Source organism: Salvelinus namaycush, chromosome 25 (genome assembly GCF_016432855.1).
Source record: "Salvelinus namaycush isolate Seneca chromosome 25, SaNama_1.0, whole genome shotgun sequence".
NCBI classification, from domain to species: Eukaryota; Metazoa; Chordata; class Actinopteri; order Salmoniformes; family Salmonidae; genus Salvelinus; species Salvelinus namaycush.
The window spans coordinates 11931427-11953556 of record NC_052331.1 but is presented as its reverse complement, the minus strand read 5'-3'; the positions used below and the strand labels follow the sequence as shown (position 1 = coordinate 11953556).

General features: G+C 43.2%; 1 protein-coding gene across 1 annotated transcript in view; it reads right to left on the bottom strand.

Moving 5' to 3' along the window:
- Positions 1 to 7512: 7512 nt before the first annotated feature.
- Positions 7513 to 22130, bottom strand: part of LOC120020252 (NPC intracellular cholesterol transporter 1-like) — a 29259-nt gene continuing 14641 nt past the window's right edge. The window contains exons 6-25 of the mRNA XM_038963790.1: positions 21701 to 21950; positions 20168 to 20250; positions 19593 to 19963; positions 18980 to 19206; positions 18614 to 18714; positions 18015 to 18117; positions 17707 to 17896; positions 17325 to 17507; positions 17057 to 17171; positions 16735 to 16862; positions 16217 to 16351; positions 16009 to 16098; positions 15692 to 15882; positions 14012 to 14127; positions 13365 to 13494; positions 12940 to 13125; positions 11982 to 12213; positions 11674 to 11787; positions 9669 to 9831; positions 7513 to 8970 (exon numbers count right to left, since the gene is read on the bottom strand). Coding sequence (XP_038819718.1) covers positions 8888 to 8970; positions 9669 to 9831; positions 11674 to 11787; positions 11982 to 12213; positions 12940 to 13125; positions 13365 to 13494; positions 14012 to 14127; positions 15692 to 15882; positions 16009 to 16098; positions 16217 to 16351; positions 16735 to 16862; positions 17057 to 17171; positions 17325 to 17507; positions 17707 to 17896; positions 18015 to 18117; positions 18614 to 18714; positions 18980 to 19206; positions 19593 to 19963; positions 20168 to 20250; positions 21701 to 21950 — 3191 coding nt within the window. The 3' untranslated portion in view covers positions 7513 to 8887. The remainder of the gene's footprint in view (positions 8971 to 9668; positions 9832 to 11673; positions 11788 to 11981; positions 12214 to 12939; positions 13126 to 13364; positions 13495 to 14011; positions 14128 to 15691; positions 15883 to 16008; positions 16099 to 16216; positions 16352 to 16734; positions 16863 to 17056; positions 17172 to 17324; positions 17508 to 17706; positions 17897 to 18014; positions 18118 to 18613; positions 18715 to 18979; positions 19207 to 19592; positions 19964 to 20167; positions 20251 to 21700; positions 21951 to 22130) is intronic.

Sequence of the window (22130 nt, the reverse complement as noted above, 5' to 3'; positions counted from 1 at the left end):
GTGAACCTTTATCCCAGTCGGAGGGACTGAGCACTCTGGAGCAGTTTTTCATTAATTATCTCTCTGTACTTAGCTCCGTTCATCTTTCCCTCGATCCTGAATAGTCTCCCAGTCCCTGCTGCTGAAAAACATCCCCACAGCATGATGCTGCCAACACCATGCTTCACCGTAGGGATGGTGCCAGGTTTCCTCCAGACGTGACGCTTGGCATTCATCCCAAAGAGTTCAATCTTGGTTTCATCAGACCAGATAATCGTGTTTCTCATGGACTGAGAGTCTTTAGGTGCCTTATGGCAAACTCCAAGCAGGCTGTTATGTGCCTTTTACTGAGGAGTGGCTTCCGTCTGGCCACTCTACCATAAAGGCCTGATTGTTGAAGTCCTGCAGAGATGATTGGCCTTCTGGAAGGTTCTCCCTTCCAGAAGGACAATTTTAGGGTTGTTGCCACAGTCTGAAGTCCTGAACGCTCTGGAGCAGGTTTTCATCAAGGATCTCTCTGTACTTTGCTCCGTTCATCTTTCCCTCGATCCTGACTAGTCTCCCAGTCCCTGCCGCTGAAAAACATCCCTACAGCATGATGCTACCACCACCATGCTTCCCCGTAGGGATGGTGCCAGGTTTCCTCCAGACGTGATGCTTAGTACTCAGGCCAAATAGTACAATCTTGGTTTCATCAGACCAGAGAATCTTGTTTCTCATGGTCTAAGTGTGGGCTGTCATGTGCCTTTCACTGAGGAGTGGCTTCCGTCTGGCCAATCTACCATAAAGGCCTGATTGGTGGAGTGCTGCAGAGATGGTTGTCCTTCTGGAATGTTCTCCCATCTCCACAGAGCAACTCGGGTTCTTGGTTACCTCCCTGACCAAGGCCCTTCTCCCCTGATTGCTCAGTTTGGCCAGGCGGCCAGCTCTAGGAAGAGTCTTGGTGATTCCAAACTTGGGGGACACTGTCTTCTTGGGGACCTTCAATGGTGCAGAAATGTTTGGTACCCTTCCCCAGATCTTTGCCTCGACACAATCCTTTCTCTGAGCTCTACGGACAATTCCTTCAACCTCATGGCTTGGTTTTTGCTCTGACAACTGTGGGACCTTATATATACCGGTGTGTGCCTTTCCAAATCATGTCCAATCAGTTGAATTTACCACAGGTGGACTCCAATCAAGTTGTAGAAACATCTCAAGGATGATCAATGGAAACAGGATGCACGTGCTCAATTTCGAGTCTCATAGAAAAGAGTCTGAATACTTAAGGTATTTCTGTTTTAGTTTTTTTAATAGATTTGCAACAATTTCAAAAAAACGGTTTTCACTTGGTCATTATGGGGTATTGTGTGTAGATTGAGGGTAAAAAAAAAAAAAAAGTAATCAATTTTAGAATAAGGCTGTAACATAACAAAATGTGGTGAAGTCTAGGGGACTGAATACTTTCCGAATGCACTGTACATAAGAATTTCGCTACACCCGTGATTACATCTGCAAATATGTGTTCGTGACCAATAAAATTTGATCGAACAACACAGCAGGTTTCCGGCACGTTTGTTATTTCTTTATAAAAAAAAATCTACGATGAAGTTGTTTCTTTTACAGTGGGGGTCAATGGGAAAGAATGTTTGTTTTCTCCAATTTGTGGGCGTGGTCGAGGGGAATTCCTTATGACATGAATACTGACTCGGAATATGCTAATGTTATTTTTGTGACATCATAGCGGTGTTACCAAGAGTTTCTCTTGAAAAACAGGAAAGTATTGTTTATTTTATCAGATCAAAATCGTTTTTGTCTTTTGTACACTGTCTGATTTTAATCAAATTGTAGTCATTTTAATTATACAGAAAAGATGCTGAAATCAGGGTGATATACTATTGTTAGATGTTATGTTTTGATTTCTAAGCCCAAAGAATTTGTTGTAGGATACACACTTTTATGGTTTGGCAGAAAGCTCATGGTCAACAACACCAAAATACACATGTGTATGTTTGTAAATATACTGCCTTGCTTGTTCAATAAAAACAAGATTCCTGAAATGTGATTGGCTTCCTCATCATTTTGTGTCACTCTATTCTGCTGGCTGCTGATCTTGGTGAATTGATTTACTGCCATAACATAAGATATCTGGTTACACATTTAATATTTATTGCAGAGAACCAATAATCTATTACAATTCAAGCATGCATGATCAGGCAGTGCATGTTTCTCATAAAATCCTACCCCCTTGACAACTTAAGGAGGCTTAGCCCCAAGTGTTAAAACACATTACACATCTTACTGTGACATTGAGTCTGTCACCTAAAAGGGGATATTATGAATAACTTGTAAATTAGACTATGAATATTAAAGTATATCCCGGGGCTCCAGAGTGGCGCAGCGGTCTAAGGCACTGCAAGAGGCGTCATTACAGACCCTGGTTTGATTCCAGGCTGCATCACAACCGGCTGTGATTGGCAGTCCCATTGGGCGGCGCACAATTGGCCCAGCGTCGTCCGGGTTTGGACGGGGTAGGCCATCATTGTAAATAAGAATTTGTTCTTAACTGACTTGCCTGGTAAAATAAAAATATATAAAAATATTTCTTGGCAGTATAGCATAAAAAAAACTACTCCAAGCCAGTGTGACTATTGCCGCGTTCACTTGCTAGTTGGAACTTTGCAACTCGGAAATCTCCGACTTGCTAACTGGTTGTAGTTATACCAAAGACAGTACAGTATGAAGATAGGCAGAAACTGCTTTGCTGATAGAAATCCCCGATCAGGAATTTTAGGTGATAACATGGCGACATTGGCTATCTAAGCTCATGCTGTAGAAACACGTTATCGGGTCTAACGGTCGCCTCGCACCGAACTATGCATGTGCAGGCCATCAAATCAAAGGTACTCCTTCGATATAAAGTTGTTTTACGAAGTTGGAGTAATAACATGTTCAACTAGTTAAGACACTGGCTCGAATCTAGGTTTTGCCTTTAGATTTTGAGAAAATGAACAACTAAGGAAGAATTTACATCTCTCATTGACTTCTCAAACCCCAAACCCCGGCCTGGTCTGCTTCGTTAGCGTTCCCGGAAGTCTTGCGATATTGCGCTTCTGGGTTTAGAAACTCTGTGGTCATACACGTGCCGGGTTCAACCAGTTAGCAAGTCAGAAATGTCAGACTAGCAAGTGACCGGCTCTGTCCTACATTGAGCTCAGTGATCATGTTGTTGTGCCCGGCTGTGGCTCTGATGCAATCTGAGAGGAAAGTTTCTCATGGAGAGGGAGGGGGAAAAGGAAAATAAAGCAAACGGGAGGGAGAGAGTGAGCGAGATGGAGAAAGGGAGGGAACGAACAGGCTCTCTCGGGCCACCTGACACATATCCAAGGTAAACAAGGCGGGCGGTCACGCCAGTCCTAGTCTCGTGCTGCAATCAAAACAAACAGTTCCAGGCCTGGCCACGGCCACATGGCCTATATGGCTTAGTCCTCTCCATTGATACTCCTAATACCCCTCTTAGCAACTCATAAAGGGGGCTATTGACTGCCCTCCCTGGGGTCAGCTCACATGTCAGCCACCTCCATTGTACCAAATATGTGTTCCATCGTTTGGGGGGCAAGCCCCCTGGCCTAGTCTATTGCCCTTCCCTCTTTTTAAAATAACATTTGGCTGAAACGGCAGTTTGCCCCCCTCCTCCTGATACAGTGACTCAGGGCTTTTCAACCCAGGTCAGACCCTGGTCACTGCTGGGCCCACCACGTTTGTAAACAAGGAAGTGAATGTTGGGAATGGTGGGAACTGAATGGTGGGTGCTGTGTGGCGTGTTGTGGCTGTCAGTGGGAGAGGGACTCCCTGGTTGGCTGTTTGTCTGGTCAGCGGGGAGTGGGGCACACAGGGATGTATTCAGTCAGTGATGTGAAATGTTTTGAATGTTGCAGATAGACATAGAATGAATAGAGCTGACACGATTTCCTATCTAGCTGACAGACATTTTATGTAGTCTAACAATACATTTCTATGTAAACGTTCTGTAACTTTACATCCCCCTGAACAAGCCCCAGGCAGCCCTGCAGTTGGACTTGTTTGTGAATCTGATCCTCTGCATGTCTGAGATGATTCTCTAGTCCCACTGGGCGGCAGGTAGCCTAGCAGGTAAGAGCGTTGGGCCAGTAACTGAAAGTATACTGGTTTGAATGTCTGAGCCGACTAGGTCGAAAATCTGTTGGTGTCCTTCAGCAATGCACTTAACCATAATTGCTCCTGTAAGTGCTCTGAATAAGAGGGTCTGCTAAATGACTAAAATGTTTTTTTTACCACTCAGTCTATTTTGGTGTCAACTGAGCCCGGCTCTAACAGATAACCAGTGGCTCAAAACAACAGGGCATTAAATGCCTCTCTCACCTTACTTATTAATGGACCCTTTGAAGGGATTCAGTCCAATGTCTCAAGTAGAAAATAGAGCCAGTGGCCTGAATTTGAACACCAAGGATAGTGTTGGCAGCAAATAATGCAACTCAATGACTTGTTAGGGGTAAGGTGTTGACAAGAAGTATGTGTACTTTCATGAACCAGCTTTGAGAGATGTGGAGGCGTTGCAGAATTTGCTTTGGATTCCTGGTAGGCAACTAGCGAGACAGCAGGAGATCATCCTCTGTCTGCCCTTATTATACTCATGTGATGTGTGTTGCTTGAGTAAAGGTTTTGGTAAGCATACAGCATGTCATTGTGCCAATAAGATGTCATGGCAACACACGTCAAGCAAAGTGACCTCACAGCAGAAAGAGAGGAATGATAATGTGTTATTTCACAGCATTACTTTTCTCTCTACATTCTTTCACATTAAATACTTCCTCTGAGGTGTTTTTAAATCCCTTATTCAACTTGATTAATGTAATAATGCACCATGTCTGCACCAATAATGCACCAGCTTGTATGGTAACTGGTGCTGGACAGTAAGTCTTCTCCCTCTCTGTGCCAGTAGAACATTTACATAACTTGCTTTAGTTTAGTGAGCTGCTGCCTTTTCGTCCCACAATTTCTGCATTGCCTTTTAGTAACCATGTTGTGCTGTTAAAACAACAGTGCAATAGAGGACCATATTATGAGTCATAAAACCTAGCAGTCAAACAGGGAAATGGTTCCAATAGTTTTTTCACCATTCATTTGTCCCATAGGGGATTTTAGAATCACTTAAAATAAGCGCTGTGTTTCGTGGCTTACCCTGGCGTGACGTTTTGATAACCGTGTAAATCTGGAGGTATTGTCAACAAACGGAATGGATGGGAAACGCTGTACTTGAATGCCCACAGGACACAGCAACCTTGCACCTGAGAGATAGTACAGTATACTGTATGGTTGCTGTTCATAAACATTACCTTGTTTCACAGCTATATTCACATTCTCACTTGTAAAGCTCATCGAGGGACTGATGCTGAAAACAAGCAAAAGCATGGTGTATCTGTCTCTATTCAAATAAAGGATTTAAATAAATTATTGCAAAGCCTAATGTCTGGTATGTGATTTGCAACTTAGTTGAAAAACAGCTGATGAAATATCAGCAATGGCAAATCAGCTGTACATTACAACCATATTATTAATTTAACAGCATTGTCTGCTACAGTGACAGCTGTGTCCTCTGCACTAAGCTGTAGCCAGTCTGGGGTTAAGCTGTACTGGGGCTCAGATGTGCGTGAGCTGGGTCAGGTGCAAGGTCCAGGGAGAGGTGAGCCATACAGGGCTTACATAACACCAGAACCTCGATTCTCCTCCTCCCCCGTGTTCCCCTCTCCTCCTCTGTCCTGTTCCCTACACAGCCCCAACCAGGGGGAAATTAATATTTTAATCTCTCTCTGACAGATTCAAAGAACAGCCCAAACACCGAAAGAGAAAACTGATGAATAAATGATGAAGTGGCATTTTGTGTGACAACACGGCTGCAAGGCTCGGCCAGAGAGGAAGTTGACACTGTTACCGATCGTCAGTCCTCGGTTTGGCAGACGATTTTTGTTAGGATATAATTTTCGATGTGGAAGTGCACGCACTGTGGGTGAAGTTTTACGTTCATATTGTTACAAATGGTTGGTTTTAAAAAGCACGAAAAAAATATCTTTAAATATTCACGTCTTACAACCACAAGGCAGTGAAAACAACCGCGAGCCTTCAAATTGGCAGTAAATGTATGGTATCGAAACTAGCAAGTTAGACCACACCCATCTGAAGTGAGGAAATATTGTATAACAGCGACAATAGCCCTGCGGATTGCTGAAAAATAAGTCAACACTAAGTCAGGAGAGGTAGGTCCAGGCAGCATACAGCTAGCTCTACTGTGGTATCTGGCGCCACAATGTGGTCTCTTTTTAAAACACCCCCTTCAACCAGGCGGTTCCTTCTAAACATGTATACTGAATAAAAATTATAAATGCAACATGCAACAATTTGAAAGATTTTACTGAGTTACAGTTCATATAACAAAATCAGTCAATTGAAATAAATTAATTAGGCCCTAATCTATGGACTTCACATGACTGGGAATACAGATATGCATCTGTTGGTCACAGATGGTTAAAAAAAAAATAGATAGGGGCGTGGATCAGAAAACCAGTCAGCATCTGCTGTGACCACAATTTGCCTCATGCAGCGTTACACATCTCCTTCTCATAGAGTTGATCAGGCTGTTGATTGTGGCCTGTGGAACATTGTCCCACTCCTCTTCAAAGGCTGTGCGAAGTTGCTGAATATTGTCAGGAACTGGAACATGCAGTCAGTCGTACATCCCAAACATGTTCAATGGGTGACATGTCTGGTGAGTATCCAGGCCATGGAAAAACTGGGACATTTTCAGCTTCCAGGAATTGTGTACAGATCCTTGCGACATGGTGGCGGATGAATGTCATGACAATGGGCCTCAGGATCTCGTCACGGTATCGCCGTGCATTCAAATTGCCATCAATAAAATGCAATCGTGTTTTTTGTCCATAGCATATGCCTCCCCAAACTGTAACCCCACCATTGGGGCATTCTGTTCACAATGTTGACATCAGCAAACCGCTCGCCCACACAACGCCATACACGTGGTCTGCGGTTATGAGACGGGTTGGATATACGGCAAAATTCTCTAAGAAGAAATTGGAGGTGGCTTAAGGTAGAGAAAGTAACATAGATATCTCTGGCAACAGCTCTAGTGGACATTCCTGCAGTCAGCATGCCAATTGCACACTCCTTCAAAACTTGAGACGTCTGTGTCATTGTGTGACAAACCTTAATATTTTAGTGGTCTTTTGTTCCCAGCACAAGGTGCACCTGTGTAATGATCATGACATTTCATCAGCTTCTTGATATGCCACACCTGTCAGGTGAATGGATTATTTTGGCAAAGGAGAAATCGTCACTAACAGGGATGTAAACAAATTTGTGCACAAAATTTTAGCAAAATAAGCTTTTTGTGAATATGGCAAATTTCTGGGTTATTTTATTTCAGCTGATGGGACTAATACTTTACATGTTGCGTTTATATTTTTGCTCAGTGCATTTAGGTTACTCCAAATAAGGCACACATGAGATATTAGTATTTTATTTTCCCCAAATATTATGCAAATCTATAGTGGTGTACCAATATGAGATTTTATTGCAAATCAGATTTAAATCTGTCAATACCAAGTTGCAATGCAGTCCACACATTAAAATGTTAAAACATTAAGATTTGCATTCAAGACATGGTTACCATATTACAACATTGTGCTTCTTTCTAGTGCCAATGCGCAGCATTGTCAACAAGCATGTCTGTAACAAACATCTAGAGCCCCTGGTTGCCCCCATAGTAAATATTACTTTAATATCTTAGCGCAACCCTACATTCTGAGGTACTACAGACAACTGGGCACAGCCCTAACTGTAAGCAAAAACATTGCTGTAAGATGTGGAGCCAGATCTGTACTTACAGACTGAGCTCTTATTCACTGATCTTGGATCAGTTTTGCCTTTTCATTTATAATTATATGGACAAGGTGGCCTTGGTCCTAGATCATCACTCTTACTCTGCGTCACTCTGTGAATATTGACTCTTGGCTATATAGGAATACATATTGTCACACAATATTATTATAACGTTAATAAAGTTGCCTCAATCAAGCTGGTCAAGTTTTTCAGTAACTGTGGAACCATAGAAATATAATTACAGAATTCTAGTAATTGTTTTTTCTATGTGTGGTACACCTGGAATATATACCAGGTTAATTGTATCTTTAAACATTATTTGGTTTCATTATTAGTTACATTACAGTGTACGTAATTGATTCATATCAAAGTAGTTTTTTTCCTCAGAGAAGTAATCTTTTGCATATATTATCATTCTCTTTACACATTCTACTTAGCTAAATCTCCAAAAAAACACTGTTGGGTTAAAGAAGAACTGTTCCTCAAGAGAAAATAAAGAGTAGGGTCATAAGATGTAAACTAGAAGTTTATGGGGGGTTTAAGTTTGTCCTATATTCACATAGCTGACTTCCTATGTTGAGAGGGGAAACAGTATATATCTTCCTATTGCTGCTAATGTTACATTAGGGGGCTATTCTAGGTTACTGAAATTAGTGGTGTTCATTAGGCACCAAAACAGACAAAAACAGGGAAAGACTACTGGTCCAATAGGAAATGCTATTTTTTTTCATTTTCCATTGCAAAACATTTTGCCACTGTGTGCCCTAATGAAAACTACCCAGAATTGCCCAGAATAATTAAATAAGTGTGAGAGGCCTCTGAGAGACACACCCCACAGTTATTCCTGAGTTGCATCCCTGCATAGCGAGTGTGTCAGAAATCATAGAAACTGCTGCCTCAGTCACGCTGCGTCACCACCCCACACCGTCTCTCCCAGACCAGGACAGAAAGGTTAGTTCAAAATCATCATTGTCCTGTTCTTTGCCCCACAGAGCCTCTAGAAGTTGAGGCGGTGCTCCCTTTCTGTGCCGGCATAGCGCTTGTTGGCTGCAAACACCTTGGCTTTGTTTACCGAAGGACCTGAGGGAAGAGAGACCGACAGATTGTCATTTTTCCAATGGTGAAATCATTTAAAACTTTTGGGAGGCAACCTTATCCTCGTTCCATGCAGTGTAAACATTGACAAAGACAAACTGGTACTAACTAAGATGAGGCACTACACAAAATACTCAGGTATTAGGCAAATGTGAATTTCAGGTCAAGTTTGTGAGCTTACAGAGAGGTGCTATAGTGTGATGTTAGGATGCAAATTATTTTTGCGGTAAAAGGCCACACATTCACACACACACGCACGCACAATGGGAGAATCTAATTGGTTTTGCTCAACGCCTCCATCCTGAAAAGGAAACAATTTTACTCTTATGAAATGAGACATCTTCTCCACCTGCTCGTCATCGTGCAAATTATGTTTACAGAGGAATCCCCAAATAGATGTGTAAAGTGGTAAAAGGAAATGTAGCAGGTTGTGCCAGACATGTAGATAAGTAGCGTATCGCTTTGAAATGTATGCACGCTTTTCTTCAAGAAAACAACAGCTGATTCAAAGAGGGTGTGATGAATTTCAAAACTATTCCATGATAGGGAGCCGGTACGATAATTATGAGGTTCCTCGGTGGGAAGAGGCTATCCGTTCACTTATTATCAAAGTGGTACTCTCCTACACATGGCGAGTTTAGAAGATGGACTTTTGCCCAATTGAGAAATCACCCTATGCATACCTGCGTAGCTGAGCAGCACAGGGAGGAAGATGAGTCCGTGCGTGGCCCCCAGCAGCACCATGGCCAGGTACATGCGGAAATAGAAGATCTGGAAGATCTGGGACTTGGACAGAGCCAGGATCAGGATGCCTCCAAACTTAGTCAGAGTGATGCCACTGAACACCTGGGAGAAGAGGAGCCATGGTTTAGTTCCATTCTGGTGCTCAGCATTCCCTGCAGTCAAAAATGAATTCAATAACCAGGTTCTAAAAACCGGAGGCAAACAATCAGGTGATTTCTACTTTCCTAGATATTCCAGTCAAGCCAAGAATTCAATTTCACACTGTTTTTTTTCTCCCTCCATTGCTGCAGAGCCAATTTTTTCCCCCCGGGATCTTTAGTCTTCTGCACTCAAAGATCCTTCCGGAAGCTTCTGCGCATGTGTAGCCTACCTTCTCTATTTCACTCACAGAGAACAGGCTACTCATAGGAACGGTGCTTGTTTAATAAAGTCAGATCAAAGCTGAATCAGTGTCTGCAGGACCACACAATGATCACAGTATTCTACATAACAGAACCCAATATAATAGAATAATATAACATTACTTTAAGACAAAAACACCATCGCATTCAATCGCACATGATCATTCGTTAAGTTTAACCGGTGAAACATCCATGCAGCGTCATTCTGCATAGTAACCATTTGATCTCAATCAGTTACACGGTGATATGCATTTTGATCTTCTTGAGTTATACAGTGTAGTTTCAAAGTAGCCTACAGTGTGGTTTTGAATGGAGTGAACGAAATTTAGAGCAGATGGTGTTCAACTGTAGCATGGTGTTCAACTGTAGCATAGTGTTCAACTGTAGCATAGTGTTCAACTGTAGCATGGTGTTCAACTGTAGCATGGTGTTCAACTGTAGCATGGTGTTCAACTGTAGCATGGTGTTCAACTGTAGCATGGTGTTCAACTGTAGCATGGTGTTCAACTGTAGCATGGTGTTCAACTGTAGCATAGTGTTCAACTGTAGCATAGTGTTCAACTGTAGCATGGTGTTCAACTGTAGCATGGTGTTCAACTGTAGCATGGTGTTCAACTGTAGCATGGTGTTCAACTGTAGCATGGTGTTCAACTGTAGCATGGTGTTCAACTGTAGCATGGTGTTCAACTGTAGCATGGTGTTCAACTGTAGCATGGTGTTCAACTGTAGCATGGTGTTCAACTGTAGCATGGTGTTCAACTGTAGCATGGTGTTCAACTGTAGCATAGTGTTCAACTGTAGCATAGTGTTCAACAGTAGCATGGTGTTCAACTGTAGCATGGTGTTCAACTGTAGCATGGTGTTCAACTGTAGCATGGTGTTCAACTGTAGCATGGTGTTCAACTGTAGCATGGTGTTCAACTGTAGCATGGTGTTCAACTGTAGCATGGTGTTCAACTGTAGCATGGTGTTCAACTGTAGCATGGTGTTCAACTGTAGCATGGTGTTCAACTGTAGCATGGTGTTCAACTGTAGCATGGTGTTCAACTGTAGCATAGCCTACCTGTGTATTTTGCCTAGTAGCGCGCACTTGAGTTTTGGCCACACGAGAGGAAAATGCAGTGGTGTTTTTGTCTTACAGTAACGTTATACTATACTATCATATTCAGTTCTGTAGGACACTATCATTATGTGATCTTGCAGACATCGATTCACCTTTGATCTAACTTTGTTAAAGGAGCACCATGACCGGTCGCCTGAGTAGCCTGTTCTCCGCGCATAAAGTAGAGAATATACACACGTGCAGAAGCCTCGGGAGGCTCCGGATCTTTTAGTGCAGTGTAAAGATCCCCAAAAGCTTTGGATCTGGAGCCACTCCATACTATTTTTACATGTCAGATTATTGATAGAACAGACAATCCTCGATCAAAAGGATGAGCTACATGCTTTTTTGAAATACATATTCAGACAGTGTGCCGTTTCCATGAACACAATACAAAGTGTGCTAGTGTGGGTTGAACTACAAGAGTAGAGATGTACTTACTGAGCTGCCCATGTGGGCCAGAGCCTCTTCAGCCCTTTCCACCCTGGTACTCTTCACACTGATGGAGAAAGCCCTCACTATGTGACTGCAGAACTCCACAGAGATACCACAGCTCTGCAACACATACACACACAATGAATACACCGGAGATCCTGGGCTGCGTTCACAAGGAGTGTTCAAAACATGTCATTTAGAATAACTACCAAAACTACCCAGAAATGACAAATTATAGGAAGACAGTTATTTTATTTTTTTAAATAAAATAAAAATATACAAATCCAAAACTATCAGCCTGTTCCTTCTCTCACCATGACGAGGTTGACGAGGGACACAGCGTTGAGGCTGATGTTCCAGAGCCACATGACCCCGAACATGTTGACCAGGATCATGGCGATGGTGATGCTGACCAGCACTCCTGACCACAGCTCAAAGCCCAGCAGCACCGTGGTCACCGCAAAGATGGCCGCCAGCGACACGCCCAGCTGGAAGACCGTGTCGTAGACAATGGTCAGGTACTGCTCGTAGAACACGTAGAACACACTGGAGAGGGAAAACAGTTACAATTTAAGTTTCAACAAATTCTAATTCTGCAACATAATTCTAGTACAGTATGTAGAAAATGACATGTTGTGAATGATGTACTTAAAAGAGGTAGTGTGGCAACTCAAGGCACTTTAACCAAGAAGCAAAACAAAAAACCAGAAGGGCAGTACTTTGACAGGACAAAATACATACATCTTACATGCAGTGTTTACATGTACTATACAACCCCTCGTGAACCCTTCAAACAGGATGTGTAGTAAACAGGGGGGCATAAAAGCTGGATGTATAAGAAAAAGATGGAGAACAATCTATGTTATGAGGGCAGCTAAAACAACATGTTATGAGTGTGTGTTTATTTATGACTGACTTACTTCACCTTCTATGGTTATTTTGAGGAACAAAGACCTGGACCACACAATTTAACAGCTTTTCAGAGCGGTTCTATTTAGCCAGAAAATCAGTAACTCAGAATCAGTGAGTTCAGGGCGTATCTGACTATATTCTCTTCTCATGAGGGCAAAAATAACCAGTGACGGTTATATCACCAGCTAACCCAGTAACACTAACCCTTCGCAGGAAAAGCCTCGCGCTTTTTTTCATAACATGTGAGGCAGAGGAGGCTGCTGAGGGGAGGGCGCATCATAAAAATGGCTGGAATGGTCAATCGAGTGGTATCAACCACATGGAAAACACGTATTTGATGTGTTTGATACCATAGTCTACCTGTAGGGGAAGACTTTGTGGCCCATGGCGCTTGTGATGTTGTCAGCCAGGACGCGTGCCATCTTCATGGCGTCTATGAAGTCAGGGGAGTCCTTGAGGATGGTGTGGTAGGTCATGAAGTAGGTGGCCCCCACAGATGTGTCGTTCCCCTTTAGGACCACAGCTGAACTGTAGGCCGCGTGACCACTGCAGGACCACAAAGACCACGTTAGAGGCAAATACAGAGTCAGTCAGTTCAAACAAATTACAATTCCTTTAAACAGAATGATTGAATCTCAATGTAAGAGTTCAACGCCATCAGTGAAAAGCAAAAAAGTGTAAACTACATCAAGGTAAAAGCATGAAATGCAACCAGTCAATATGTCTCAATACACACTCAACTATGAACTAAAAAGCCTTCATTGCCATAGAGGAACAACCATTACCCTTTCCCACACTTGATGTTGGGGTTGTCTGACAGAAACATGGGGAGGAACTTCATGAAGTCCTGCTCTATGGGCCTCAGCTTCCCACTGGGGGTCATAGGGCGGCAGTGCACACACGACGTGTCCACCACTGATGAAAGTAGACAAATGTAGGTACTTCAATACAACATTTCTAACATACAACTACAAAGAAAAAGCCCTTCAAATACTGCCTCATTGACTAAAAGCAATACTTCAGAATGGCACTTTCGCAACAGCTTGATATCGGAATGTAGCCTGTGTCTTCAAAATCAGGATGCGAGTGAGACATTGTTAGACATGTTAAGAGTTGTCCTGAACGTGTAGACTTGCTTTGCCCAGCAGCTGTTGGAAGAGACTAAACAGAGTGTGTGTGACCTGATCAGAGCAGTGTGCTATTGGCACATTGGATAATGGTTTAACGTTAGTGCCTGAGGCATTGCAAAAGGCCCCAGAGGAGTTGTAATATCTACAGCAGGTGTGTGTGTGTGTGTTACCTGAGGCATTGCAGAAGGCCCCAGAGGAGTTGTAATATCTACAGCAGGTGTGTGTGTGTGTGTTACCTGAGGCATTGCAGAAGGCCCCAGAGGAGTTGTAATATCTACAGCAGGTGTGTGTGTGTGTGTTACCTGAGGCATTGCAGAAGGCCCCAGAGGAGTTGTAATATCTACAGCAGGAGGACTGAGGCTTCACCCAGTCAAAGTAGTCATCCAGCCACGACGACGGGTTGAATCCTATAGTGGTGCTGGGGGGAGAATTAAATTGAGATTACTAGATCCTTTTCTATTGGAAGACATTCAAGAAAGTATTATAATTCCTCCAAACAAGAAAGGTATTTGTCAGCAGTGTTGGGGTAATGCGTTACAAAAGTAACACGTTATGTAATGATATTACTTTTATGAGTAACGGAGTAATGTAACACGTTACTACATTTTTGGGGAGTAATAATAGTTACTTTTTCAAGTAATGTGCGCGTCACTTTCAGAAAATATTTAACCTCTGAGCTGTGCCATTGATCGCTTCTGTGATAACAAAACCCATAGGGATTCACCGTCTAGTGCCAAGGGCGCCCTCTATCCTTCTCTATGCAGAGGTCTAACCAGCACTGACGGCTGGATTTTGAATGAAAAGAAAGGAAATCTGTACAGAGGTTTAGCTTAGCCTATATTAGGCTAATTAGGCCCATATATGATAGCGATAACTGTAACATTAAACTATACACAGTCACCTCTTAAATGATTGGCACCCTTGATAAAGCTGAGCAGAAAAATACACAAATAATACAAATACACAGCTATATTATATGCAAAAAAATGAAATTATATTATTTAATACTAGTACAATTGTTCACAGAAAGTGATTTTGTTTAACAAGTCATCTTTTTTCTCTCAAAGATATAAGGGGTCAAAATTATTGGCACCCCTGTTTTCAATACTCCGGCACCCTCCCCTTGCGAAGATAACAGCAAGGAGCCTTTTTCAAAAATGTTTTATGAGATTGTAGAACACATTGGGAGGGATCTTAGACCATTCCTCCATACAGAATCTTTCCAGATACTTGATATCCACCGTCTGAGCTTAAGGACTGCCTTCTTTAATTCAAATCACAGGTTTTCAATGGGGTTCAAGTTCGGAGACTGAGAAGTCCATTGCCTTCTCTTCTCTTGATGGAAGATCCACTTGTGGCCAAGTTTCAGCCTCCTGTCAGAGGCAACCAGGTTTTTGGCTAAAATATCCTGGTACTAGGTAAAGTTCATCATGCTGTTGACCTTGACAATGGCCCCAGTGGACAGAAAATAGCCACATAACATCAAAGATCCACCACCATATTTTACAGTAGACATGAGGTAATTTTCAGCACCAAAAAATGTTTGGGACACCAAAACCACGACTGCTGACTGCTGTCTGTGGCCTAAGAGCTCAATTTTCATGTCATCTGACCATATCACCAGTTCCAATCCAAGTGACAATGCAGTTTAGCAAACTACAGCAAACTACAACAAACTACATTTGTTGGATGACATGAAAATAGAGCTCTTTGGCCATGCACAGCAGTGGTGGGTGGTTTTGTTACATGTAACAAGTAATATGACTTTTTCAAGTAATTAAATCACATTTTATTGGTCGCATACACATATTTAGCAGATGTTATTGCGGGTGTCGCGAATCCCAGCACTGTTTGTCAGCGAGTTCAAAACCAGAGTTCTAGTATCCCTGTTAAACCCTGACTGATTTCACATCATACTACTGATTTCAACATGCAGTCCAAAGGTGAAAGAAGTTGGGAGGGGATGCTGTTGCTTCACTCACTAGTTGCTGATGAGAGATGCTGTGTAGACCTGTTGGACCAGAGAGTTGTTGCTGCAGCCCACCCCTCCACACACAGAGTTCTGGCCCTCCAGACTCAGGTAGTCATGGCCGTCCTCCACCACGAAGTAGACCGGAGGACCCGTGTGGAGGTACTCACTCAGGTTCTTAAAGTAGTCCAGCACGTACGAGTCCTATTGGATAGGAGATTCAACACGAGACAAAATGTCTGACATTATCCAACGCATCAAAAGAGAAGACCGATTATCAATAGCACACTGAGTGAGGCTGGTGGGGTTAGACGTACTAGACATACTTACATCAGGCATGGAGAGCTTCTGGTCCAGTCCAATCTCTACCTTATTGGTGACAGCGATACTGAAGGACAACATCCCCACAAACACAGCCACCTGTCCGAGAAAAGTTGTTAAAAATACACTATGGAAGTTTAGTGGCTAACTGTTTACAAAACATGTTGGCTTGAACGCTGGCACTATTGTACATTTAAATCTGAGTATCAGCACTCACCACAATGGGTCTGACCCACTCTTTGAGGATGAAGGGGGCGTAGACCTTCTTGAAGAAGTGGAAGAGGAAGCCATCTGTCCTCTCCTCCTGGCCAACTGGCAGCTTCACACAGCACACAATGTCCAGACGATTCCCCTGGAAAAACAACGTCTAAATTCTTGAAGCGCAAGAGAACGATGTTGACTTAACACGGAAATCCTGAATAAGGCCCCAAGGACCCAATCAGTATAGCATTTTAAAAACAGTGTTCAGAATTGACTTCCTAATTAGATAACTTGTGTCTCTCTATTAAATGTGACATCGGTGCACTGCTCACTTGAAGTGGGCTGTAACTGTGACGCTCATGCTTAGCTGGGAATAACATGGTAAGGAAACAGGGAGTTAGCAAATAGTGACACAGAATGCTGACAGCTACTGTTTAGCATGCCAAGCCTACCCCTGTGAGTCATCACCAGTCCTCTCACAGGAGAAACAAATGCAGTGTGGAAACATTTATTTTATTCCCCAGCCGTCCTCACCTCCTGCCTCTTGGCATCCAGGCCCAGCAGGCTGACAAAGCAGCTGATCTGTAGCAAGAAGTCAATGAACACAGCCAGCCCAGCAAACAGGGAGAAGGTCCGCACAGCTGGCATTGTGGACAGGGCCCCTGGAGAGGAAAAAGGTAGGTAACCCACTGACATCAGAGCTCCAGACTCAAGCTTGTCGTTACACAAATTGCAGTCAACACGGAAATCTTACATACTGCCTTATACAATACGTATGATTGTTCTATAATGTAGCCAAGTAGTGTGTCAACACTAGAGGTGTTAAGTGACTGAAGGTTACAGGTCATTCTCATACCCAGGAAGAAAGCCACTGTCTCAGAAAAGGAGGAGAGGAGCATGCTGGGAGCCACGTCTCCTAGGATACGGCCTATCTGCTGGTGCAGCTCCTCCTGAGGCATCCGCTCATCCCTCTGTACAACAACGCATCACACATGGTGATTAATACATTCATTCATCACTGCCATTACAGAGTTTGACAGTGACCATATACATGCCGTTACATACACATAATGAAACATTGTGGTTCAATGAAAGTATAGTCAGACGAGAATAAAGCTTAGTACCTGGTACGTTTGGACAATGATGAAGATGTTGTCGACGCCGACAGCCAGCACCAGGAAGGGGATGACCTCGATGACGATGAGGGTGAGAGGGATGCCAGCATAGCTGAAGATGCCCAGAGAACAGGCCACTGAGCTCAGCACTATCACGATGCCTGCTATTCCCAGGGAGATCTTAGAGTCCACCTGGGCAGAAAGCAAAGACAGAGGGTTAGTCGTTCAGAATCAGAACCTTGCAGGAGACACAATGCTGCGCATAGGGGCTTGACCTCTCTTTTGAGCTAGACAAAGACCTAAACTATTGTCTTGAGTCGGGGAGATGTCGACAAAACACGTTATTAAATAAAGTAAACTATTATAATGCCTGAAGTTAGTTACTACTAACCAGCACCCTCCTGAAGCTGTGGATATGCCCTAACGCCAGGGAGATGTAGACGAACATGATGGCGTAGCTGACCACGACGGTGCTGAGGTCACTTTCGCTCTCGCGGTTGATCTCGTCCTCGATGCTTCTCTCAGAGTTGAAGGAGATGGTCAGGTTGGGGTTGCTGTAGTTCTTCAGGAAACCGATGAATCTGGAAATGGAGGGATGTGTTACTTCAAATGGCAACTCATGGCACAAAACCAAATCTGACTGAAATGTGAAATTCCTTTAGTAAATACACAAGCATCTGAAACATTTGTTTTGCTCACTCCTTCTCCCAGGCCAGAGCTTTTCCCAGATTGACACTGTCGTTATGGTAGTTGTTGACAGGGAACGTGATCACTAGAGCTGTGGCGTTGTTGTAGTTGGTGGCTGGGGTGGGAGAACAAGATGCAAAAAAGTGCCATGGTCAGGGAATTTGTGTTGACAGTTGACAAAGTTCCATACAAAAAACACAGTAAACAATAGTAAAATCAATAGCAAAGAGCCTGAAAGATGTTCCAAGACATAGATTCAAAGTTGCAAACAGTCCAAGTTAGCTCATTAAACCCAACTCTACAAGGTCAGTGACCAAATAACTATCTTTGCATAGGTATCTCTGCATAATAAAAACTAGAAAAACATTTGTGATTATATACAGGAGTTAAGCAATAACGATTAGCCTTTTGTAGCAGACAGGTTTTCCTAATTTAAAAACATAAACACACATACAATACACTCCAACATACCCATAGAAAAAAACAGCACAAAATTGAAAAGGTATATTTCCCACTGACTAATTCTAGTTCCCACTGACTAATTCTTATTCCCACTGACTAATTCTAGATTCTATTTCTTTGTGTGATGATGTTAACGTATCCCCACTCACCATCATAGCCTCCCAGGACCAGCCAGGGGAAGACAGGGCCTCCGTAGGTACCCAGGCAGGGATCATGGAGCTTGTTGGTGTCGTTGAGGGATGCTGGGGCACTACACACAGGAGAGACAGAGAGAATGATTTAATAACTGAGGTAATATACACAAATCTAAAACTAACTATTCACCATACACAGCTATGAGTATATACTTGCTGAAGGAAAATGAAGCGCAAGAAAAACATTTTACAATGTGCAATATCAGAACCAATTTTTCAATGTGAATTAGTTGAGTTGGAGAGGAACTGCAACTGGTATAATATCATGAGTTCTGTAGCATTCCCCAGGTGCAGATGTCACTAGAGAAAGTGTTCACTCACCTGACGCAGTAGAGGAAGTGTGTGTGGTAGTCTGCGTAGACAAAGAACTCATCTCCTATGCTACGGTCCAGCTGTTCGTGGCTGTTCTGGAAGTAGTTGAGAACACTGAGAATGGTGCAGTTGTCGTTGAAGGGGGCCAGCGGGGCCAAGCAGATATCCTTTAAGGTCACTTTCTGGTCCCCGTATGAAGCCACTATGTTTTCTATGTCCGTCTGGAGATCCAACACCTGAGATAAGAGATTGTGTAAGACTTTGAGAAAAACTAAAACTATAAAATGTCACGTTAGAATTAAGGCAAAGACCAAATACTGTACGTCTTCCTGAAGAGAAGAGCCTCCGCACTTGATCAACAAGACAGCGGATATATTCTTGACACAGCATCGTTTCCCCTATACTAATTTAGCAGAGGCGGAAGCCAAAGATTATAACTAAGGTCACTGATCCAGGGTTTTAGCTGCTGAAAGAAATTCTAGGGGAAACCCTACTCAGATAGCTTGAACCAAAATGTCCACAACCCATAATCCCATTCTAAATGCTACAACAATTCCATCTGAACATATCAATCATACCTCAATCCATCACCCCTCCAGCCCAGTTCCTCCAACTAACCCACCTGGTGGAGGACATCCTTGTCCAGGGGGGCTCCGAAGGGCACGTCAGCCCCCGCGGGGTACGGGGAGTAGATGGATTCTGACTGCAACGTGGTGGTGATGATGAGCTGCTCTGCCCTGAAGAAGGGTCCGAAGTGGCTGTCGAAGTAGTCCTTCTCCTGCCTGGCCTGGCTGCTGGGAGAGGACCACAGCTCCACGGGGTCCGTGGTGATCTTCATGTAGACCAGGCCCCCTGAGCAGGCGGCCACTACGGCCAGGCTGCCCAGGATGACCACGAGGGGCTGCCGTACGCAAAACGAGCCCCAGCGGGTGAAGAGGGAACGCAGGGAGCTCTCGAAGCGCTCGCCCAGCGTCTCACCACACGATGCGTCCACTGTGACACAGAGCGAGAGAGGAGGGAATGAGTTAATGGTCAGGTAGAAAATTTGAGTTTTTTTTTTTTTAGAACATTACTGCATTTTGGGCTGATTTGGCAATTGGCACTGTCGTATGTAGATACTTTAATAGCTTGGAGTCCAGAAAGTTAAGTAAAACAAGTAAGTGCTGCACAAAGACTTATTGATATGCAGCACCATACCTTGGTCAATGTTGTCATTGTTCAGACAGGAAGGGTTATTGCTGTCCAAAATGGGACCATACTCCGACTCGATTGTCCTTTTTCTGGATGAGAAAAGAAGAAAAAAACAGCACCATTAGATACATATTAGGAAAACACTGCTTCAGACTTCAAAGTGCCAGTCAGTTCATAATAGAGGTCGACCGATTATGATTTTTCAACGCCGATACCGATTATTGGAGGACCAAAAAGCCGATACCGATTAAATCGGCCGATTTTTTATTTATTATTTGTAATAATGACAATTACAACAATACTGAATGAACACTTATTTTAACTTAATATAATACATCAATAAAATCTATTTAGCCTCAAGTAAATAATGAAACATGTTAAATTTGGTTTAAATAATGCAAAAACAAAGTGTTGGAGAAGAAAGTAAAAGTGCAATATGTGCTATGTAAGAAAGCTAACGTTTCAGTTCCTTGCTCAGAACATGAGAACATATGAAAGCTGGTGGTTCCTTTTAACATGAGTCTTCAATATTCCCAGGTAAGAAGTTTTAGGTTGTAGTTATTATAGGAATTATAGGACTATTTCCCTCTATACCATTTGTATTTCATTAACCTTTGACTATTGGATGTTCTTATAGGCACTTCAGTATTGCAAGTGTAACAGTATAGCTTCCGTCCCTCTCCTCGCTCCTCCCTGGGCTCGAACCAGCAACACAACGACAACAGCCACCATCGAAGCAGCGTTACCCATGCAGAGCAAGGGGAACAACTACTAGAAGGCTCAGAGCGAGTGACGTTTGAAACGCTATTAGCGCGCGCTAACTAGCTGGCCATTTCACTTCGGTTACACCAGCCTCATCTCGGGAGTTGATAGGCTTGAAGTCATAAACAGCGCAAAGCTTGAAGCACAACGAAGAGCTGCTGGCAAAACGCACGAAAGTGCTGTTTGAATGAATGTTTACCGCCTGCTTCTGCCTACCACCGCTCAGTCAGATACTTAGATACTTGTATGCTCAGTCAGATTATATGCAACGCAGGATACGCTAGATAATATCTAGTAATATCATCAACCATGTGTAGTTAACTAGTGGTTATGATTGATGTTTTTTTAATAAGATGGGTTTAATGCTAGCTAGCAACTTACCTTGGCTTACTGCATTCGCGTAACAGGCAGTCTTCTTGTGGAGTGCAACGAGAGAGAGGCAGGTCGTTATTCCGTTGGGACTAGTTAACTGTAAGGTTGCAAGATTGGATCCCCCGAGCTGACAAGGTGAAAACCTGTCGTTCTGCCCCTGAACAAGGCAGTTAACCCATCGTTCCTAGGCCGTCATTGAAAATAAGAATGTGTTCTTAACTGACTTGCCTAGTTAAATAAAGGTATAAAAAAATATATATAAATAAAAAATTTAAAAATAGGCAAATCGGCGCCCAAAAATACCGATTTCCGATTGTTATGAAAACTTGAAATCGGCCATTCCGATTAATCGGCCATTCAGATTAATCGGTCGACCTCTAGTTCATAATATGCTTCGGTCCTTGCCTGTAGCACCATGCTCCGATCACAGCTCCGATGAAGATGAGGAGGAAGGCCACATAAGAGATCCACATGATGACCACCATGGCGTCGATGCCCAGAATGGTCCATGGCGGAAGCAGGGGCGGAGGGACAGGCTGGGGGCCACAGGCCTGGCTACAGTCCTGGCAGGAGCATGGCCCAGAGCCATCCTCCAGACCCTCCGTACAGCCGTATGTCTTGTTGTTCATGGGGATCATACCTGACACTGGCACGTCTGGAGAGGTAGGGGTAGTCAGAGGATGTGGAGTTATTGAAAAATAAATGTGAGCTGTACCAATTTTACTCCAGATGAATGTTCTTGTACTGTTTTAAACTGAGACCAATGTTATTCTTAACTGAAATAAGTATGAATACTTGTGGAGACAGATGCCCTTTCGTTGTAAATGGTACATAT